Below are 17,869 nucleotides of genomic sequence, written 5' to 3' on the forward strand. Positions count from 1 at the left end.
AAATTTTCTATACACATGACGAAATCCAGACTGCAACTCGCTGAGATCACCATCTGCAGGCGAATTCACAAATAAAAAGTGTATCGTAATTTTTCAAAACAACTTTTCAATTCTTAAACAACAAGAATAAAACAACTTTTTACTTTGAAAAATATACTTGAATCAATGAATTAGATTTTTGAATAATTGCAAGATACTTTGAAAAAATATTGTTTTTTTCTGAAAAGTCCTGATCAAATCCTACTTCTCTACCAGAAAAGTCAAATCGTTCAGAATGATAGTTTTTTTTTTGCTGAGATTTTTGAATATTTATTTTTCACAAACATTTAAAATAAATATTAATTGAATTTTGTATTATCTTATTACCAGTTCTTCCATTGTAATCCTGACAAAAAAAACAATCATATTAATCATCTTCCAACGGACTTTGAAAGCAAGTTTCACAGTGTTCTAGCAAAACATTTCAATGGCATAAAATGTGAAGTGCGATTTGTTACAAAAGTATTGTTAGTTGTGCTATCCAACAAAAATTCCCTTCGATCGATTGTCGTTCCACTGGCAATCCCAATCTGTAAGTGAGTGAAATACCAGGACCCCCTGCACACCGGTGTGGAATGAGTGAAAATCCTCAGTGTCAAGTGCTTGACACTAGCGAGAGCCGGCAGCAGCAGCAGCCAAGTGTGCCCAGTATTATACCGCCGTCCAGGTCACCATCGTCATGACTATCACATTTCTACCCAGCGAGGCCGTGGCAGCAGGTACGGCCACCGCAGAACATCTCCATTCCGTTCAACGCCTGCTGCACGTGGATCTCGCCGGTGGCAATGGAACGGTGGCCGCGTTTCAAGGTAACTTGGGTTGAGGTGTTGAGCGAATGGTCATGTATATCTGAGGATTGAGTAACGAAAAATTTGAACCTAATGTCCCTTAACTTCTCCACCATTGCATCACGATTTCTGCATGCAATTTCCTCAGTGCATCGATTTCGACCTAATGTTCAAATGTCGAGTTGCAAGTCATGAGGTAACCCGTTGTACTTCCACTTTAACCAACAATCGTCGTCAATTGCAGACCTGACTTGGCCGCAGTAGGGCCACCAAACCAAGTCAACGCTCAATTTGGCGCACACAAATTCTTATGCAATCATCGATGAGCGCGTGGCTCCCGGCAAAGCATCGGTCTCAACAGACCCAGAAGTTCGTGGGACATTAACTCTCTCTCGCCGGTCCTATGACCAAATAAGCAGGTCTCGCGTGTGCTCAAACTTCCGAATCGGAACAGACAATGGGCCCTGGTGGCGGCCGATCGATCGATAGAGGTTATGTAATCTTGCGCGCCGAGTAGGGTTGACCGCACCGGCAAGGGGGCTTCTCTCTGGGCCAGTAGTTTGTCCAACACGACAGGGCGGGTACAATCAATGGCATCATAATTAGTGAAGAAGAAAGCGCATAAAAAATAAACACATCAAAGGCGATTTACCTATACCTGGTTGGTTGGGCAAGAAGGCCGGTTCGATGATGAGTTCGCGCGGCGTGTGGTGTTAGTAATTAGTGGTGGACTCGCGTAACCGAGTGACCAGGTACCCTAAATTTCGAGGGTAAAGAGTCGCATGCAAAAGGTAGATTAGGTGGGAAAGGTGTGCAATAAAGTTATTTTCAACATGTACATGTAAAGTTAATACAATAGGCATTAGAAAGATCCTACTACTCAAGTCTCGTTATCGTCTGCTGTAAAAAAGATAGAACATGCCACAAGACAGCACACAAGCAATTTATCATGATAGTCCTGCTAGACAATAAATCTTTATAACATATCGGGAACATTTTTCAAATAACAATCGATGGACTTAAGATGATTCTGGAATTAAACTAAAATTTCCTCTTCCAACCTTGATCAAATATTTTCAATATAGTGCAACAAATTATTTAAAATGTTGCCAGATCTAAAATTAAAAACGTTACATAATCCACCCTTAGGTGGTTGGTGCCTTCCTCACATTTAAAGGGTGCTATCCAAAATAGACACAAAAGGGTGGTGTTTTTCAGTGTTTTATCAATTTGACTCATTATTCAGACCACTAGATTGGGTAGTCAGATCTTCATATTGCAGGGCACTTATGTGCTTACAACTTATGATAGGGTAGTCAGATCTCCAATCCAATTCGTGCTCGTTAAAAAGGTCTTTTGATTAGCTATCCAACGATTGGTCGCATGAGAGATCTGGACAACGTTTTCATCAAAATATCTGAGATCCGGCCGCCAAAAAGTGCATAAATAACACTTAATTGCTTATAACTTTTGATAGGGTTGTTAGATCTTCAATGTCTTGGTCGCGTTGGAACGTCTTTCAAATACATTTCTAAAAATGTGTAACATGACGAGGTTTCCTTCAAAAACCACCCTTTTTACAATCTTCCGGACTATTGTTAAAATTGTTTTTTAGCTTAACTATTGAAGTACTTCACTAAACTTTATAATTTTCAATTGAGAGATTCGACAGAAACGTGCACGCATCCTGGTGGCGAGTAGAAGCACTACGCAACGATGTTCGGAATGACAGCGTGCTTGGAAATATTATTTTTTTTGCAGTTTTTGATTTTTATTTCCTTCAAATATTTTTTAACGTCGATGAAAGTCGTTGTAAAGTGTGGCAATCGCATAAACGAATCGAATGATGTAAAAATCATAGGGGCTGAGTTAATTTTTCATGTTTTTTCCACAAATTTACCAAAAAGATCTTTTGAAAAATTGATTTAAATATGATTTATTTGATTGATAATGCTCCTTATGTGTGTATTATTGATAGAACAAACTATTACAGTCATATTACAGCATAATAACAATAATTTTCTCAAAAAGTGCCAGTTATTCGATTTTTTTCAAAAAATTCCAAAAAATCACCAAAATGCATTTTTAAGGTCAATTCTTCGGTCAAAGGGGAAGAAAAGTAAAGTTTAAACACTTTTACATAACATTTCATCATTACTTTTAACTTTTGCAACATTTAACTCAAGTTATCCAAAATATCGATCATCTTTTTAGAAAAATCGTTTTAATAAAATTCCAGTCACAATTAATCACTACAAATCACCACGCATTATGATCGTTAGCGAAATTGCCACACTTTGCAATACCCCACTTTTCTGAAAATGCTTGATTTTTCATCATAAACGCGATTTTTCCCTAAAAACTGCTCAAACTGTATGGGGGCTGTCATTCCGAACACCGCTGGAACAACAGCGAACCTAGCGGAAAAAACGTCGTCGAATTCTTCAATAGCGACTTATGGGACCTCAAGATGGATCGAATGAGACAAATACGGTTCGAATCGGTTCAGCCAGTGCCGAGATAATCCAGTGCAAATTTTTTGATCAACATCCCACCACACACACAGATATTTGCTCAAAATTTGATTCTGAGTCGATATGTATACATGAAGGTGGGTCTAGGAGGTCTAAATAAGAATTTCGTTTAACGAGTGATTTTATAGCCTTTCCTCAGTAAGTTGAGGAAGGCAAAATAATAAAATTATAATGAACAAAGTCAGTCTATGATTATTGAAATGATACTGCTTTGCCAGCTTAATGCAAAACTAATAGCATTTTGCTTACCACATTAAAGTGAAATTATATGAATCCCGTTTGAATGCATTTCAAACCTTTCCCAACCAGTTGCACGTGCAGTTTCACGGATATGCTTGTAAGGTCACGTTCAGGACTAGATTTTCAGTTGAAAGATGAAGTCAAAGTTGATATTTTTGTTAGTTTCATCGATAAATTGCGTCGAAATTTGGCCATCTTTGGGCACCAAGCTGGGCAGATTGATAGCGACCAAATTTGAGCCAGAAATATCAACTCAGGACGTGTGTGTTTTGCAACATTGCGGCGTTTTCTCGGTGTTGAGTGAGTTTGCCCAAGATCTGCTAGAATCATTTACTACTGTAAGAACTATATACACCGTGAATAATGAGCGCCCAATTTTATACCGAGAATGCTCGTTGACGTTGATAGTTCTTACTGAGTCGACTGAAAGGGAAGTTTTCACGTTTTTTGCGGAAAATCGAGAAAAACTACGCAGCCGTTAAATCCAAAATTCAAAACTTGTGCTGTGGGTAGCCGGAACGAGAGTGTTGTCTGCAGCGGTTTACGATATCAATCTAGATATGGTGAAGTTGAGCTATGCTTATTATTTGCTTAACTATTGCGTAGTTATAGTCAAGGTTGAGCCTTTGCCGGAGGTGGTTGAAGATATTATTTGGTCAAATAAGAGGGTTAATGTACAAGGTAATTTTCTGGATATTGCATTTTACTACACTTACCCTTTCATTTTGAATTCTGAAAAGGGAAAATTTACTCGAGAACCTTATCGCAACGTGATGATACATTTCATAGCGTATTATAATGCTACACTAAGTTGGAGTTGGCCAAAATCGGTTGTGGAAGCTATGTATTGGTATAAACTAAGACAAGTCAAATTTTTGCCCGAAATTTCCACAGAATATTTTGAATTGGTTCCTATATTGTCGTTTAGTGGATTTTGTTTTCGGATACCAGAGAAACCGATAAAGGCTTTTTTCCAACTATCTTCTTCTAGCGTTTACTTGGTCATTGTGGGTGGTCATAGCTGTTTGTCTAGCTTTGTTGATCCTTCTTAGCTGGAAAACATTCTGTCGGAACTTTATAACGATGGCCTTTTTTGGATCCGCGATCGTCGAGCATAAGCTTAACAAACAAAAATATTACAAGCATTCAATATTACGCCCTTTAAAAATGTTAGTCTTGACTTAAAAATTTTGAAAATATTTTTTTCGAAATGATCGGTAAATTTCACGATTGTTTCATATTTTAACATTGAAAATCGGGCCATTAGTTCCTGAGATATCGACATTAGAAAATGATGTGTTGTTTGGGTGGGACTTAGAAAACATCAATTTTCCTGTTTTTAAACCTTTGCATGGCAATATCTCAGCAACTAAGGGTCGTATCAACAAAGTTCAAAAGTGCAAAATATAGAGAATTTTCTCAGCTTTTCAAAAATATTTTTTTCAATGGTGGTCAAACATGTGCACTAATTTAAAAAAATGAAAAACTGCGACTATTTTCAAAAAAGTCACCTAAAAATGGATTTAACTTGAAAACGGTGCACTTTATCAAAATTTCACTAAAGTACTTTTTTATTGCAAATTTGATTTTACATCGAAAAATGAAGTTGGAAAATTTTTGCGACCAATTTTTCGATTTTTGAAAAAATCAGTATCGATTCATAAATTCATAACTCGCTCAATGATTTTTTGCACAACCTGGAAATTTCTGAAAAGTTGGCATTTGATGTCCTCTAAAACATATCAAAAAATAAAAAAAAAGTGTTTTTTTGCAAATCAAGTTTTAGTGACACAAAATTAAATAAAAAATCACCAAATTTTTTTTACCGTGTATATGATACCGAAGGCACCAAAAAAGTTTCAGTCAGATAAAAAAATACAAACATTATAATTTAAGAAAAAAGACCGATTTCGTAGAGAACTGCACTTGTGTATTGATCCCTCCTGTGGAACACAAGTCGGGAGCTTTACCACAACTGCTCCTACTGTCACTCGTGTGACTGGGCCCGGTACTTTTTGGCGTCGCCAAAAAACGTAGATTCAGACACTGGATTCAACTAATTCTACATCATGAAAGAACAACTGTTTGGAAACGCCACCTACCATGTTTTCTCGAGAAACGATCCGCTGATCGAGCCGTTCGAATGGTTCTCTCAACAGCTGTTCAACACCGGCATCTGGAGGTTCTGGGTGGAAAACTTTTGAAGGGACATAACCTACCGTCCCCGGGGAGATACTGTTGCGATGCTTCGATGCAGGATTTAATAACGCTCTGGTGGATCTTGCTGTACGGGAATGGGCTATCATTTACAGTGTTCATGATGGAGCTTGCTTTAAAACGTAAAATTGTTATCAAAACCAGAGTCGAATCGTCGATTGTTTGTTTGGTGAAAAAGCTCATTTCTGTAAAGTTACGTTAAATAAATGTTTACAACTGGAATCAAATGAAAAAAAAAAGAAAAACAATACAATAATCGAGAAAGTTTCTCTTCTCAAAAGATTTTATGTAAAAATAAGCCAAACTATCCCAAAACAAACAAAAATCGACTAACAAACAGTTAAATTTCTCAAAAGTTATGCATGAAAATGTGTTTTCTCATATTTCGGGATGTTAGATAAATGGCCAGAAGTTCATTCAAATACTATCACGTTACACATGTAAGTGAAATACATTTCCAACGAGTCCAAAACAATGAAGATCGGGCAACCCTGTCTCCAGTTATGACCACTTATGTGTGTACTTTTTTAAAGTCGGATCTCCCATATTTGTTTGTAAACAATTCCCAGATCCACCAACCGACCATTTGTTGGAAAGGTAATCGAGAGACCTGTCCAACGGGACTGAATCTGGCAACCCTGTTTAAGTTATGATGTACTTTCCGAAGAATTAATAATTCAAATGAAAAATATTTCCGGATCAGTTTCTGGGAAATAGTGAGAAAGGCGTCTACCACGTAGGTGGATTAAGCTAGTTTTTTTTAAGTCCCAATAAAATCTATCATTGCGTATCATTTAAGTGGTACGCAATATTGAAAATTGAATACTTTGTTCGTGGTTCCCATTTTCATGAACGCATGTTCACGATTTTAGGAACTCTTTTTTCTACGTGAAGCATCAAAGCAAACACTCAATATCAGTTTTTGAGCTTTGTAGGGGAACTATACCCTTTCTCAGCCTATTTCTATTATCGGCCTATCAGCACTTTGATCATGAATTACAGCTTATATAAAGTGTTTTTGACTGTTCCAAAGTAATAAATAGCTTAAATAAAAGTGAGCAAGCAACTCTCCATTGTTGAAACATCTGAAAATGTTGATTTAATAGCAGAAACGGCAAAAGTGATGAGAATTGGTCGAACGGCTTAGTGTGATTAAAATGGGTATATTTCCCCTAGTTCAGAATTTGGAGGGAAAGGATGTGATAAGCTCTCAAAAATATATATTTTCGTTTAAAAAAAGTTTTTAGAATTATTGGTCAAAAGCTTTAGCCATTTTACGGGAAAAAAAATGTAATTTTAAATCGCAAAATATCTCAACCAAGTTGTTAAGATAATTTGACTTAGTGAGTCAGTTTCTTTTCAATTTGCATTTTTTTAATTTGTTCAGATTTCGACAAGTATTCTAATTTGAAAAAAAAAAATTAAACAATTGATTTCACCAGCTTTTATTGCTTTTCGAGCTGTGCAAGCTCCAGAATGTAATGACTTCATTGAAATCGCTATCCGCGTGCAAGCACCACACTTTTTACTCACGTGTTCCAAAACAATACACATTAGTGAAATACTTTCCGGTCTTTATGGCATATTTTCCCGGTATCTATATATACAATTGCATTCGTTTCCCCATATCCAAAACCGCCACCGAAACCGTCTACCCCGACTAAAGTAAGTCTTTAGAGCAATTGAAACAGTCGTCCTAAAAATAAAACCAGCGGCTTATCAACGTGAGCACATTTCACTATTCCGCGGCTAGCTTCCGACAGCAGGTGATGCATATTTAATCGGGCTACCTTTCGGGAAAACTTTGTAACCAACCCCGCTCAAACATTTTGAATGATGAGAAAACGCTAATTGATACAACACTTTGAGGTGGGGTTTTGTGCTATTAATGCCGCGAGGGGGCTCATTAATGGCTCGTGTAAAGTTTACATGCGTCTTTCTTGCCTAAACTGTGTGGTTGTGGTAACATTTAGTAAGTGCTGTTTAACCGGAGGGGAAGTTCCTCATACTATTCGATGGTCACTTTCCACTAGTTTCAGTGTTTGTTATCTATTTGAGTATTTGAAATGCTCGTGTGATATTAGTTTTAGTGATGCGTAGTAGAGGTAAAAGCACTTCGCTTCAAGTTGGCAAAACAATGCTAAAAGTGGTCAGATTCACACGACTGTAAACGAGTGTTGTAGACTTATTTCCGCTTAATGTGTCGGTTATTAGAAGTCATTTTAATTGCTTGCAATTTGATAAGATTACTTGTCTATTTTTGTTACAATGTTTTGACTTGTAGAAACATCATTATACACTGATCTATAATATTACCCAAGCAGCATTTATTGTCGCCAAGCCTTATTTGCAACTAATTCAAAACAATCCAATATTGCTCAGGCAACATGTACGCAACACTCCTGGTGACAAAAAAAGCGCACGACAATAACGCGATTGGCAACAAAAGCCAGATAGCTGTGAACGTGTTGCGGCAATGTTTCCTATGTGATGCTAATATTTGTAGGAGAAATTGATGGTGTTGCAACAATGTTACAAATATGTTGCAAATATGTTATCATCATGGTGAAATTTTCGGTTACTTGAAATCAAACGTGCACCCGACATGATTTCAAGCGCAACAAACTTCTAAATAATTTCTCAATAAATATGTTTCCACTTTGGTTTCGCTACAAAACAAAAATGGATAAGTCTGGAAAAATAAACCTGTCACATTTTTCGTCTTGTTGTTTGGAAATTGGTTTTCTTAAATGTCTAGAAGGTGTATTTCTTTGGCCATTTCAAGTTTACCGAGTAAAATTGCATTCTACTCGTGAATTTTTCATGCGCCCTTAATATTTTTAGAATTTGCTATGTTTTCTAGAGCTATTTTCGATTGAAAATAAAAAAAGTTGACAAATATATCTGAAAACTATCTGCTTTTCCATGCAAGTTATGCAGAATGTCAATGCTGTAAAAAAAACATTATAAAAAATTGGTTTAAATAGCTGAAAATTGATTATGAAATTATTTTTTTCCAATCCACCATCATGGCGCTTCGTACGCACAGGGGTGTATTCAGGAACCTTTTATAAAATCAGCGATGAGATTTTTTTTTCAAACTAGGAGGGCATTTTGCTTTTTAATGTATGTTAGGTATTGGACTTGCAATTTAAAAATAAATTGATTTTATTTTATTTTGATCTAAGGGGTCCCCCGAGCAAAAATGTACAACCAACAATATCACTAAAAGTAAAAATGTCTATTTATTATGCTAAACTGCTTTACCCAAAGCGTTATCAGTCTCAGAACTGCTCGAATGGAAATGCTTCATTGGGATGCTTCACCCAGCATTTCGTTGCATTTTTCAAGTTCTTTCAGATGCATTTTTAATTTTAAAATTAAATAGACTTTTGCCTAAGTTACAGCCTTTTTACGATTTTTGACGTTTTTGAACCTTTAAACTTTGTGTCCCGATTTGCACCACTTCCAGTTGACCCAGATGCTAGTTTTATATTTACAAAACAAACCCTGAAAATTTCAGGCAGATTGGTGAGGTCCAAACGACGTCCCATACAAAGGGGTATGCCCTGTTCGTGGACTCGCTCTTAATTTTTATTGTCAAAACATGCTGAAACCGCATCGAAATGCGGTTTTGCAAACATCAATCAATCAAAGTTTTCCCTTAGTGGGTGCAAATTACCCGCTATCCCCCAGGTACATTTCAGAAATTAAATAAATCTGTTTTCTGTTAGACTTCTTTTTTGTAATCCCTTCCGATTCAACAGTGGAAAACCTTATTCAGAATGAAGAACAAAAAATATAATTGGATAAATGTGATAAGATTTCTAAATTATTCAACCTTAGTACGTCCTTGTTTACTTCTCTTTAAGCAAATTGCCAACCATCACTTCTGTTGCAACAATGTTTCAGATATGTAGCAACGATGTTGAAGCTAAATATCCAACACCCCAATTTGTGTAACGTTGTGGTAACCTAACGGTAACATAAAATTTGCAAACATTAATTTGTCTATTGAACTGTCAAACTAAATAAAAGTTCTCATTTTATTTCAGCGGTGAGATCGTAAATGATGTTTATTTTAACGAATCCGTGGAATGAATTGTGTTTAGAAGGTGTGTTTTAAGAATCATAATTTGCGGATAGCGGATGTTTCTTGGTGGGTGGTTCTCCTCCCCCTTGGGAAAAATAAAGGGGTGCGAAACGTCGCGGAGTGGATACCGTCAGCCCTAGGCTGGTTTCGGCTGTCCCGTACCCCACGGAGGGTGTTGATTTGGGTGGTCACGTACTGGGGCCACGGTCCAACCGTGAAAGAGTCTCGCCGGGAAATCCGGTGGGCAAGACTGCCCACCGGCGAGAAGCTTAGTGGCTCCGGGTAGGCGGCTCGTAATACCTAAGTACGCTTGCCGTGTGTGTTGCGGAGGTCGTCATGAAAATCACACAGACTTGTTTTGACTCATCCGCGAAATCCTCCTAATCAGCAGAATTATATTATGAATAGTGAATTCGTTAATTGCTGATGTGTCTAATAACAGTGTGGAAAAATTTAGTTAGAAGTTCATCTTAATGCCCCAATACTTCTGACTATAAGTCCGTTTAGACAGATTTTTTGGTAGCTTATTCCATTTATTTAAGCGCTTGCACATTGTGGACTTCATTTTTGTGTTTTGATGGTTGCAACACAACGACAAACTACATAAAATTGTTTTTTTTTTTCACTAACGATGTGTTTATGTCATAGCCTATGGCAAACGATGTTTACAACTAGTTTTATCAAGGAAACTCTGCTGCAACAATTGCTCATCAACATGAAGTATGTTTTTTGTTTGTTTCAACATTGGTACAATAATGTCACCGAAACGTTGCATCAATGCATAAAATCAAATTGTTGCCACAGCATAACGTCATGATTCGAATTCCCGGACGCTTCGAAACCCGGACACTTCATCCTGTTTTATCAATTATTTGGATATAAGTTCGCATTATGAATGTCAAAACTGTTTAATTTGATGAATTCCAACATCAACTGTCATTTAAAGTTTGTTTGAACGCTGTAGTTAAAGCCAAAACAGTCAAATAAAATTAAATTATAAGTTTACCAAAAATGCGAAACATTTCGCTTGAAATATTTCATAGGCATTCGAAGCACCGGGAAGGCAAAGTAGAAATTTATGGTTTCGATTTCCTTAAATTCTAGCAAATTTTTACATAAACTATCGATTGTTTTGATGTTAACAGCTTATTTGAGACCTAAAGAATGCCATTCACTAACATTTCAGTCCAAATTTGTGCGATTCATAAGCAAAATCGAGTGTCCGGAATTCGAAGCAAAAGTGTCCGGAATTCGAATCAGCTTTTATCAGTGTCCGGGATTCGAAGCACAACAAGTCATTTTAATTTTAAAATTCTGATGAAAAATTGTTAGAAAAGACATATTTTGCATGCATTTTCTTGAAACTGACTGTTTATACTACATCCTGATGATGTTTCGACATTTCCAACTTATAACATGATTTTTTGCCAGCTGTAACAAAAATGATATGCTACTAAGTGTCCGGATTTCGAATCATGACGTTATAATGGAAACTATTGGATGAAGAACTATGTTTCAATGTAACATTTTTGCGAATTGCAACATTGTTGCTCCCTTGTTGTAACTTAATTTGGACTTAGACGTTTTCAACATGTTGCGCGATGCTGCTTGGGTTTAGAAAGAGCCAATTGGATTTTCTCGACAGTTTGTATGGAGAAATAGGGGGTTCGTTGGTCTTGCAAATAATTTTATGCTATATGTACAAGACACTAATTCATATTTTAAGCACAATTTGGACATTTATGAAGACTGATATGGCAAAACTGAAAAATCTAAGTTAATTAATAAAATATTAGCTTTTTTCCAAAGTGCCACTGTCATTTTTCGATTTGCAGTTGAAAATCTTAAATTCCAAACCATCCAACTTCCCATAACCGTATACTCCCGGGATTTCTCGTAAAACATACTGCTCGTTTCTTGGGATTTTTTTTAGTTTCACGGAAATGCTTGAAATTTAAACGGAAGTAAACTTTTACTCAACTTTTTGGTATCAAAAGTTATATTCAGTGTTTTTTTAAGCAAATATTCATTATAAAAAAGGTTCATACTTTTGACCACTCGACATTTACACCGCAAACAACTCAATATGACAGTAATTGATTGACCATTAGCATCACAGCAGCACCATATGCATTCGCTGTTCATCGCTTGCAAGCAGACTCAAATATACCTGCACATACACGTTCGAAGAACCGGACAACAACAAAACCAAAAGAACATGACAGAAAATAATTCACGTACGTTGTTTTGAAATTAGTTTTACCAGACCAGATAAATTTTGCAGAAAACAATTTTAAAATTTGACTTATTTAATCAGACAGAAGAGAGTACAAATTTTAGATCCTGTCTAGAGGTAAAAAAAAACACAAAATATCTGCTACAAATTTTAGAATTTTAAAACTCAGACTTCGATTGCAGGTCCGCAAAACAAATCGAACTCCAGCAACTCCGACTCCACAGTTTTGCTGAAGATGGTACATTAATCAGTAAGGCACACGGAGAAAAATCAGTTCCCGAAATCATGAACAAGCGTTCATGAAATTGAGAACCACGAACAAAGTGTTCAACTGTCTCAAAAAGGTCCCGCGGATTTTGAACATTTTGTTAGTGCTCCCATTTTCAAGAACTTTTGTTCACGATCTTGTAAGACAGTGAGACTAAAGACATGTGATATGAAACATGAACCGTCGCACTAACCACAATTTAACAAAAAAGACAATATTCTGCCAAAATAAACATACAGTCGACTCTCTGGCTGTCGATCTTCTCGATATCAATAATTCTCCATCTATCGATGAATTCTTCAGTCCCTTTAATCTGCATACTTCAATTATCTTCATTCCTCGATGTTTTCCCTTGCTTGAAGGATCTCTTCCTCGACGGTCCCTGGGATTCTGTTTGCTTTAAAAAATTCTTCCGGTTGTCAATAATTTCACTTTCTCATAGCTTGCATAGACATTTTTTTTGGCGAAACGAAGCTTTGAAGGGTGTTTGACATTAGTTTGTTCTTGTTTGATGGACATTGCCATGATTCTCTCCCATAGCTGGGTATCAAGAAAAAAATATTTTCAATCGAGTCTTCATTTTGCATCGTTCTGTAAACTGATGATTCTCTTCCTCGGTGGTCCCTTGGATATTGACAACCAGAGAGTCGACTGTATGTTTTACAGTTATGACAAAAGATCCAAGTTTACTACAACACTCCATGCTTCCAGCAAACTTTTTTTTTCTCAGTTTTGAAACGGCGGCGTCATGACATCTTCCCGCGCCTCTTCTTGATTGATTGTCCATTCCGCGACGGCGACGACCTGTTTGTTTACTTTACGAGCCGCGAGCGCGAACTTGACGCGAGACCCGTTTTTCGCGCTGGTCGCTGCTGCTGCTTCCTATGTCCGCCGCTGTACATAGTACACGCAGATCGTTTATTTACTTTCAGCCACTCGCGAGAGAGCGCCGCTCTTGCATGCAAGTTAACAATGTTCTAACGTGCGATGTTTCCTTCTCTCTTTCTCGTTTCAGCTGGTGGAGACGGGAGTGACGTAGACTCGAACAACATACAGGATCTACTCAATGATACCGGTGAGTGCTTTGTGTTGCGTTCAACGTGGTATCGTACTTTCATCGCACAGCTTTGCACGCAAGCTTGCATGCAAAGCGTGACGTTGCGCGGCAGCAGCGTCGTGCGACACTTGGGATTGCTTCATGCGATGAATTTGGATGTTACGTTTCTTCGACAAGCTCCAAGATGGGTTGCGACTAGAAGTGCTCGAATCGAGTTGCGATAATTTGCGATGTTTGTACGATTTAGTGGCTTTTGTTGAGTTAAAAACTTGTATAGAATATTGCTTGAAAGATTCTATGTTTTCTTCAATTTGAAGAAAGAATACTTTTAGGCTGAATGAACTGTTAGTATGATATTGCCTTTTATGAGCTATTCAATAGACGAACAATCGGAATTGTAGTTTTATAATTTTTGACGTGAATTCCAACGTGGATCAACAGTATTTCAAGAGATGAATAGCCAAAAGATAACGAATATGTTTTACACTGAATTCTTACTCACATTTTTAATCGACTTTTGTAAAGATCCACGATGTAAGAAGCATTTCTCATAATGAACATGAGCAATGGTTAAACATCAGTTGTTCAAGGATTCCTTGAAGCTAAAAGCTGTGCGAAAGCAAGAGTTTGACGAATTTTGACCTCAGACACTCCCGCATAGATTCAATGAGCTGGTATATTAGGGATTCCTTGGTTATCCTACACCCAAAATTCAGAGTTGAGAGAATCGTTCCATCAAATTTTATTGAGGGCTCAGAGCCAAAATCGAAAGAATAATGCTACCAACTCACGCCACATAACAAATGTGTAAATTGAAACAATAAATCTCCAACAAGTGTCATCTGATCACTCCTGAGTCATCAAGCTGTGGTGGCCAAGGCAGTTAAGTAATTGGGTTTGTCTGCCAAAGGTTTCTGGTTCGATTCCCGTAGGTGACACTTTTGGTTTTTTGATTGACGGATGATTTTTTTTTGCAAATCAACCTCGAGAGAATAATTCTCTTGTCCATCTCGAGCTGTGTTCTCTGTGCCCGTGAATGGTACCTCTATTCTCTCGATTCGAGGCCATTGTTCTCTTGGACGTTGCTTAGGGTGTAGGAATTCTTGAATTTAAGATCTTTTGGTATACCACAGTAACTTGAGTCAGTTTGGTTGATTTGTTGTGGTTGTCTAGGTCAAGGACTGCCTTAAGATTAGACCTGTAGGTCGTCACAAATAAAAGGTTGACAGATTAATACCAATTGTACTCATTAGAGGCAGACTGCATCGCATCAACCGACCTTGATAGTTCGTTAATCCACTAAACTTGAATAACAATCTTCACGACGTAGTTTCGCTCGTCAAATCCCAAAACAATGTCGAGTAGCAGCAACAATCGACTCATAAAAGGATTACTCTAGTGGGAATTACCTCGTACCCTGCACTCAATCCCTAAAGTGCTCCCAGCTTATGGTATTGGCATTCCAGCAATTGAAGAAACCGGTTGGGACGACTACTTGACCCTTCCCAACGAGGAATTGAGAGTTGCGGACTTTGTTTACCACCCCATCGCACAAAAGAGTTCCCCGTTAATCCCGATCAGCCAACGGTCGCGTGTAATCTCCCCAGCAGTGGCTAATCGATGTCGCGTTGGAGAGAGTTGGCTTAATGCTTTGATTAGTCGCATTCGTTGCGGGACTTGGATAGAGCGAGGTATCTCAAGGGTACTTGTCACGTGGATTGGGACGTGATATCGGATGGACTCTGGATGGAATGGTTGTGATCGATGCGCTGGATCTTCAATGATCTGAGATCTCAAAATGTACTGTCGTTTGTTGCTAGATCATTTTAGATTAATTGCTCAATGCGATCCTTTAGCTTACATTTGTCATTTTACGATCATAAATCTCAGCTGCCTCTAATATATGTGAAACACAAGCATTCATTCAATTCGTTTTTCATTATTTCATTTGTTTATGTTCTTCTTTGTTTTATCATTTCAGATTCAGAACTTTCCTCCCTATCGCATGTTGGTAAGTGTTGCTTGTCGTATCCGTAACGGCTTCCCTCATTTGTCCTAGCGCTTCAGCATTAAATTTCTGTTCTATTTTAAAACTACCCATAAATAAATACCAAAAAATATCGCCACTTATCTCAAACGTATCCCGCCGCCGCCGCCGGGATAGTCCTACTCGAAATCCCTGTCCAAAGCCGGTCACGCGCCCCTCTGACCCGGCCTCCTCGGCTTATCTCACCGGTCCGAATCAATTGATAATTTCGTTCATAATTTTGCGGCACTCTGGCGGCGCCGAATAAGCAAATTAGCACGACCACACGTCGTGATTCTGTGGAAACAGTTTCCATCAATGAATGAATGATAGGCCTGATTAAGGAAGGGAACCGTTTTTGTATGGCTTCTGTTTTGTTGGAAAGCGTCGGGGAGTCTGAGCTTATGGGAAGATGCGAACTCTTTGGAGCAGTTGAGATTCATCGGGGTGGGGGCGAGATCTGTGTTGAATCTCAGCTGGAAAAGTACTGGGAAATTAAGAAAACACTGTGAGAATCTTGGAAACACTGTTTATACCAGGATTTGCCAGGTTGCCAGACAAATATGAAAATGCCAGATTTTCAAGTGTCAACCAAAATAAGGATTGATGTGTGCCAGATTTTGACAGATTTTACACTGAAATAAAAAAAAAGTACCAATTTCCTAAATTCTAGGAATTTTGCCTCCTTTCCTTATTAAGTAATCCAAAAAACACGATTACTAAATAAGTAAAAGTGGGAAAATTCCTACAATTTAGGAATTTGGTACTTTTTTTTATTTCCACGTACACTTTCTGCCAATTTTATACCAGATATTTCAAGTGTCAGTGACAAAAATAATATTTATTTTTGTCTCTGCAAGATTTTGCAAAATTTGACAGATTTTTCCCTTTCTGCCAATTTTGGACAACTTTGAAATAGTTATTTCACTGAAAACATAAATTAAACCTTTTTCAGGTTGAACAATCTATAACACCATCTGAATTCTACAAACTTAAGTATTAATTAATATCCTGGCTCTCTCCTTCCCAACTTATAATTGTAAGATTTTCGTCTGCCTTATTTTGCCAGATTTGTTATCGGTACTTGGCCAGTTTTTTTTCAATTTTGACCTGGCATCCCTGCTTTATACTCAAAATGAGATTATTCTTGGAAATGTAATTCTCTATCACTTTGTCGAACAGATCAAACCTGTACAACTTGATCCTTAAAAGTTAGATATGTTTAAAAAAAGCCATTTTTGTAAGAAAACATTGTTTTTTCTTCTACTTCTTCAGCCTCAGGTATTAATGGGTTACTCTTTAGCAAATTCGTTAAACAAGCTGGGTAGTTTATTTTGCAAACTTATGGGAAATTGGACGAGCTTTCCGTTAAAAATATTTACGAGACTGAAAAACCAAGTCAAAAACCACCAAAAATCCCGTTTTTTCAACATTTTTATTTTTAAAACCGCTGTATCTTCCCAAGGATTGGACAAAGGACAATGGTCATTACGGAGACTTTTATGTAAAATTGTCTGGAGAATCGATTCCCACTACCGGTTTTTTTTAAAATTTTGACGTTTAGACCACTTTTCAAAAAAACAGTTTAAGTAAATGATTTTTGTATTTTTTTGGGAGAGACACACCATCCTGCATTTTTCGTCAGTCTTTTGGTAACATTTTAGGGTATTTCCTCAAAAATCTTGAGCGAAAAAAAATCGTGACATCACCTTCAAATTTAACTTTTAAACTTAAAAATTGAAAAATGACATAAAAGTGGCGTGTATTTTTGTTTCAGTGTATTTTTATCAGAAAGCCCGTTCAATTTCCTACAAGTTTGTCTTTGACCACTTTTTGATACGATGCAACGGCTTCGAGATACAGTAATTTTTAAATTGCAAAATACTAAAATATTTAAATACCTTACGCCCTTCTCAAATGTTACTCTCGAGTACTATTTGCTCCATATGCACAAAAATGGCTTATATCCCAAGTAACAAGCAAAATGCTTCTACTTCTTAGCAGGTTTTATAAAAGATTTAAAATTTGCTACTCGGTGTTGTAATGATATTGAACAAAACTTTAAAGATTTACGATAGAAATCTCTTAAAAGTATCTTCAAGAGCACTTTAGAAGCATGACACATAGTTTTATGCCACTCTTCGTTGTTTGACTTGAAGTTATCCCAGAGAGGTTATTTTTAAGACCATTTTACATTGCCAAAACTGCCTTAAAACTGAAATAAAACTACTCCGTTTAATGAAAGCATAATTCAAGAGTCTTTGAACTTGATCTGTCAAATCACTGAATATTCGTACAGTCAGTCAGTTTAGTGACCTCTCCGACACGCAAAATCGGCACGACGCATCCGGACCAGAATTAGGCGTTCCGA

General features: G+C 37.2%; 1 protein-coding gene across 4 annotated transcripts in view; it reads left to right on the forward strand.

Moving 5' to 3' along the window:
• LOC120417014 (probable serine/threonine-protein kinase DDB_G0282963) overlaps positions 1-17,869 on the forward strand; it is a 247,314-nt gene that overhangs the window by 154,272 nt on the left and 75,173 nt on the right. Inside the window, exons 1-3 of one of the 4 annotated variants that reach the window (XM_039578962.2) lie at positions 443-848; positions 13,431-13,490; positions 15,454-15,483. In XM_039578962.2, the coding sequence (XP_039434896.1) occupies positions 719-848; positions 13,431-13,490; positions 15,454-15,483 (220 nt within the window). In that variant the 5' untranslated portion in view covers positions 443-718. Of the gene's footprint in view, positions 1-442; positions 849-13,430; positions 13,491-15,453; positions 15,484-17,869 lie in introns of those variants that run through there. The other 3 variants (XM_039578954.2, XM_039578976.2, XM_039578968.2) reach the window with 3 other exon arrangements.

The sequence above is a fragment of the Culex pipiens genome, chromosome 1 (genome assembly GCF_016801865.2).
Source record: "Culex pipiens pallens isolate TS chromosome 1, TS_CPP_V2, whole genome shotgun sequence".
Lineage (NCBI taxonomy): Eukaryota > Metazoa > Arthropoda > Insecta > Diptera > Culicidae > Culex > Culex pipiens.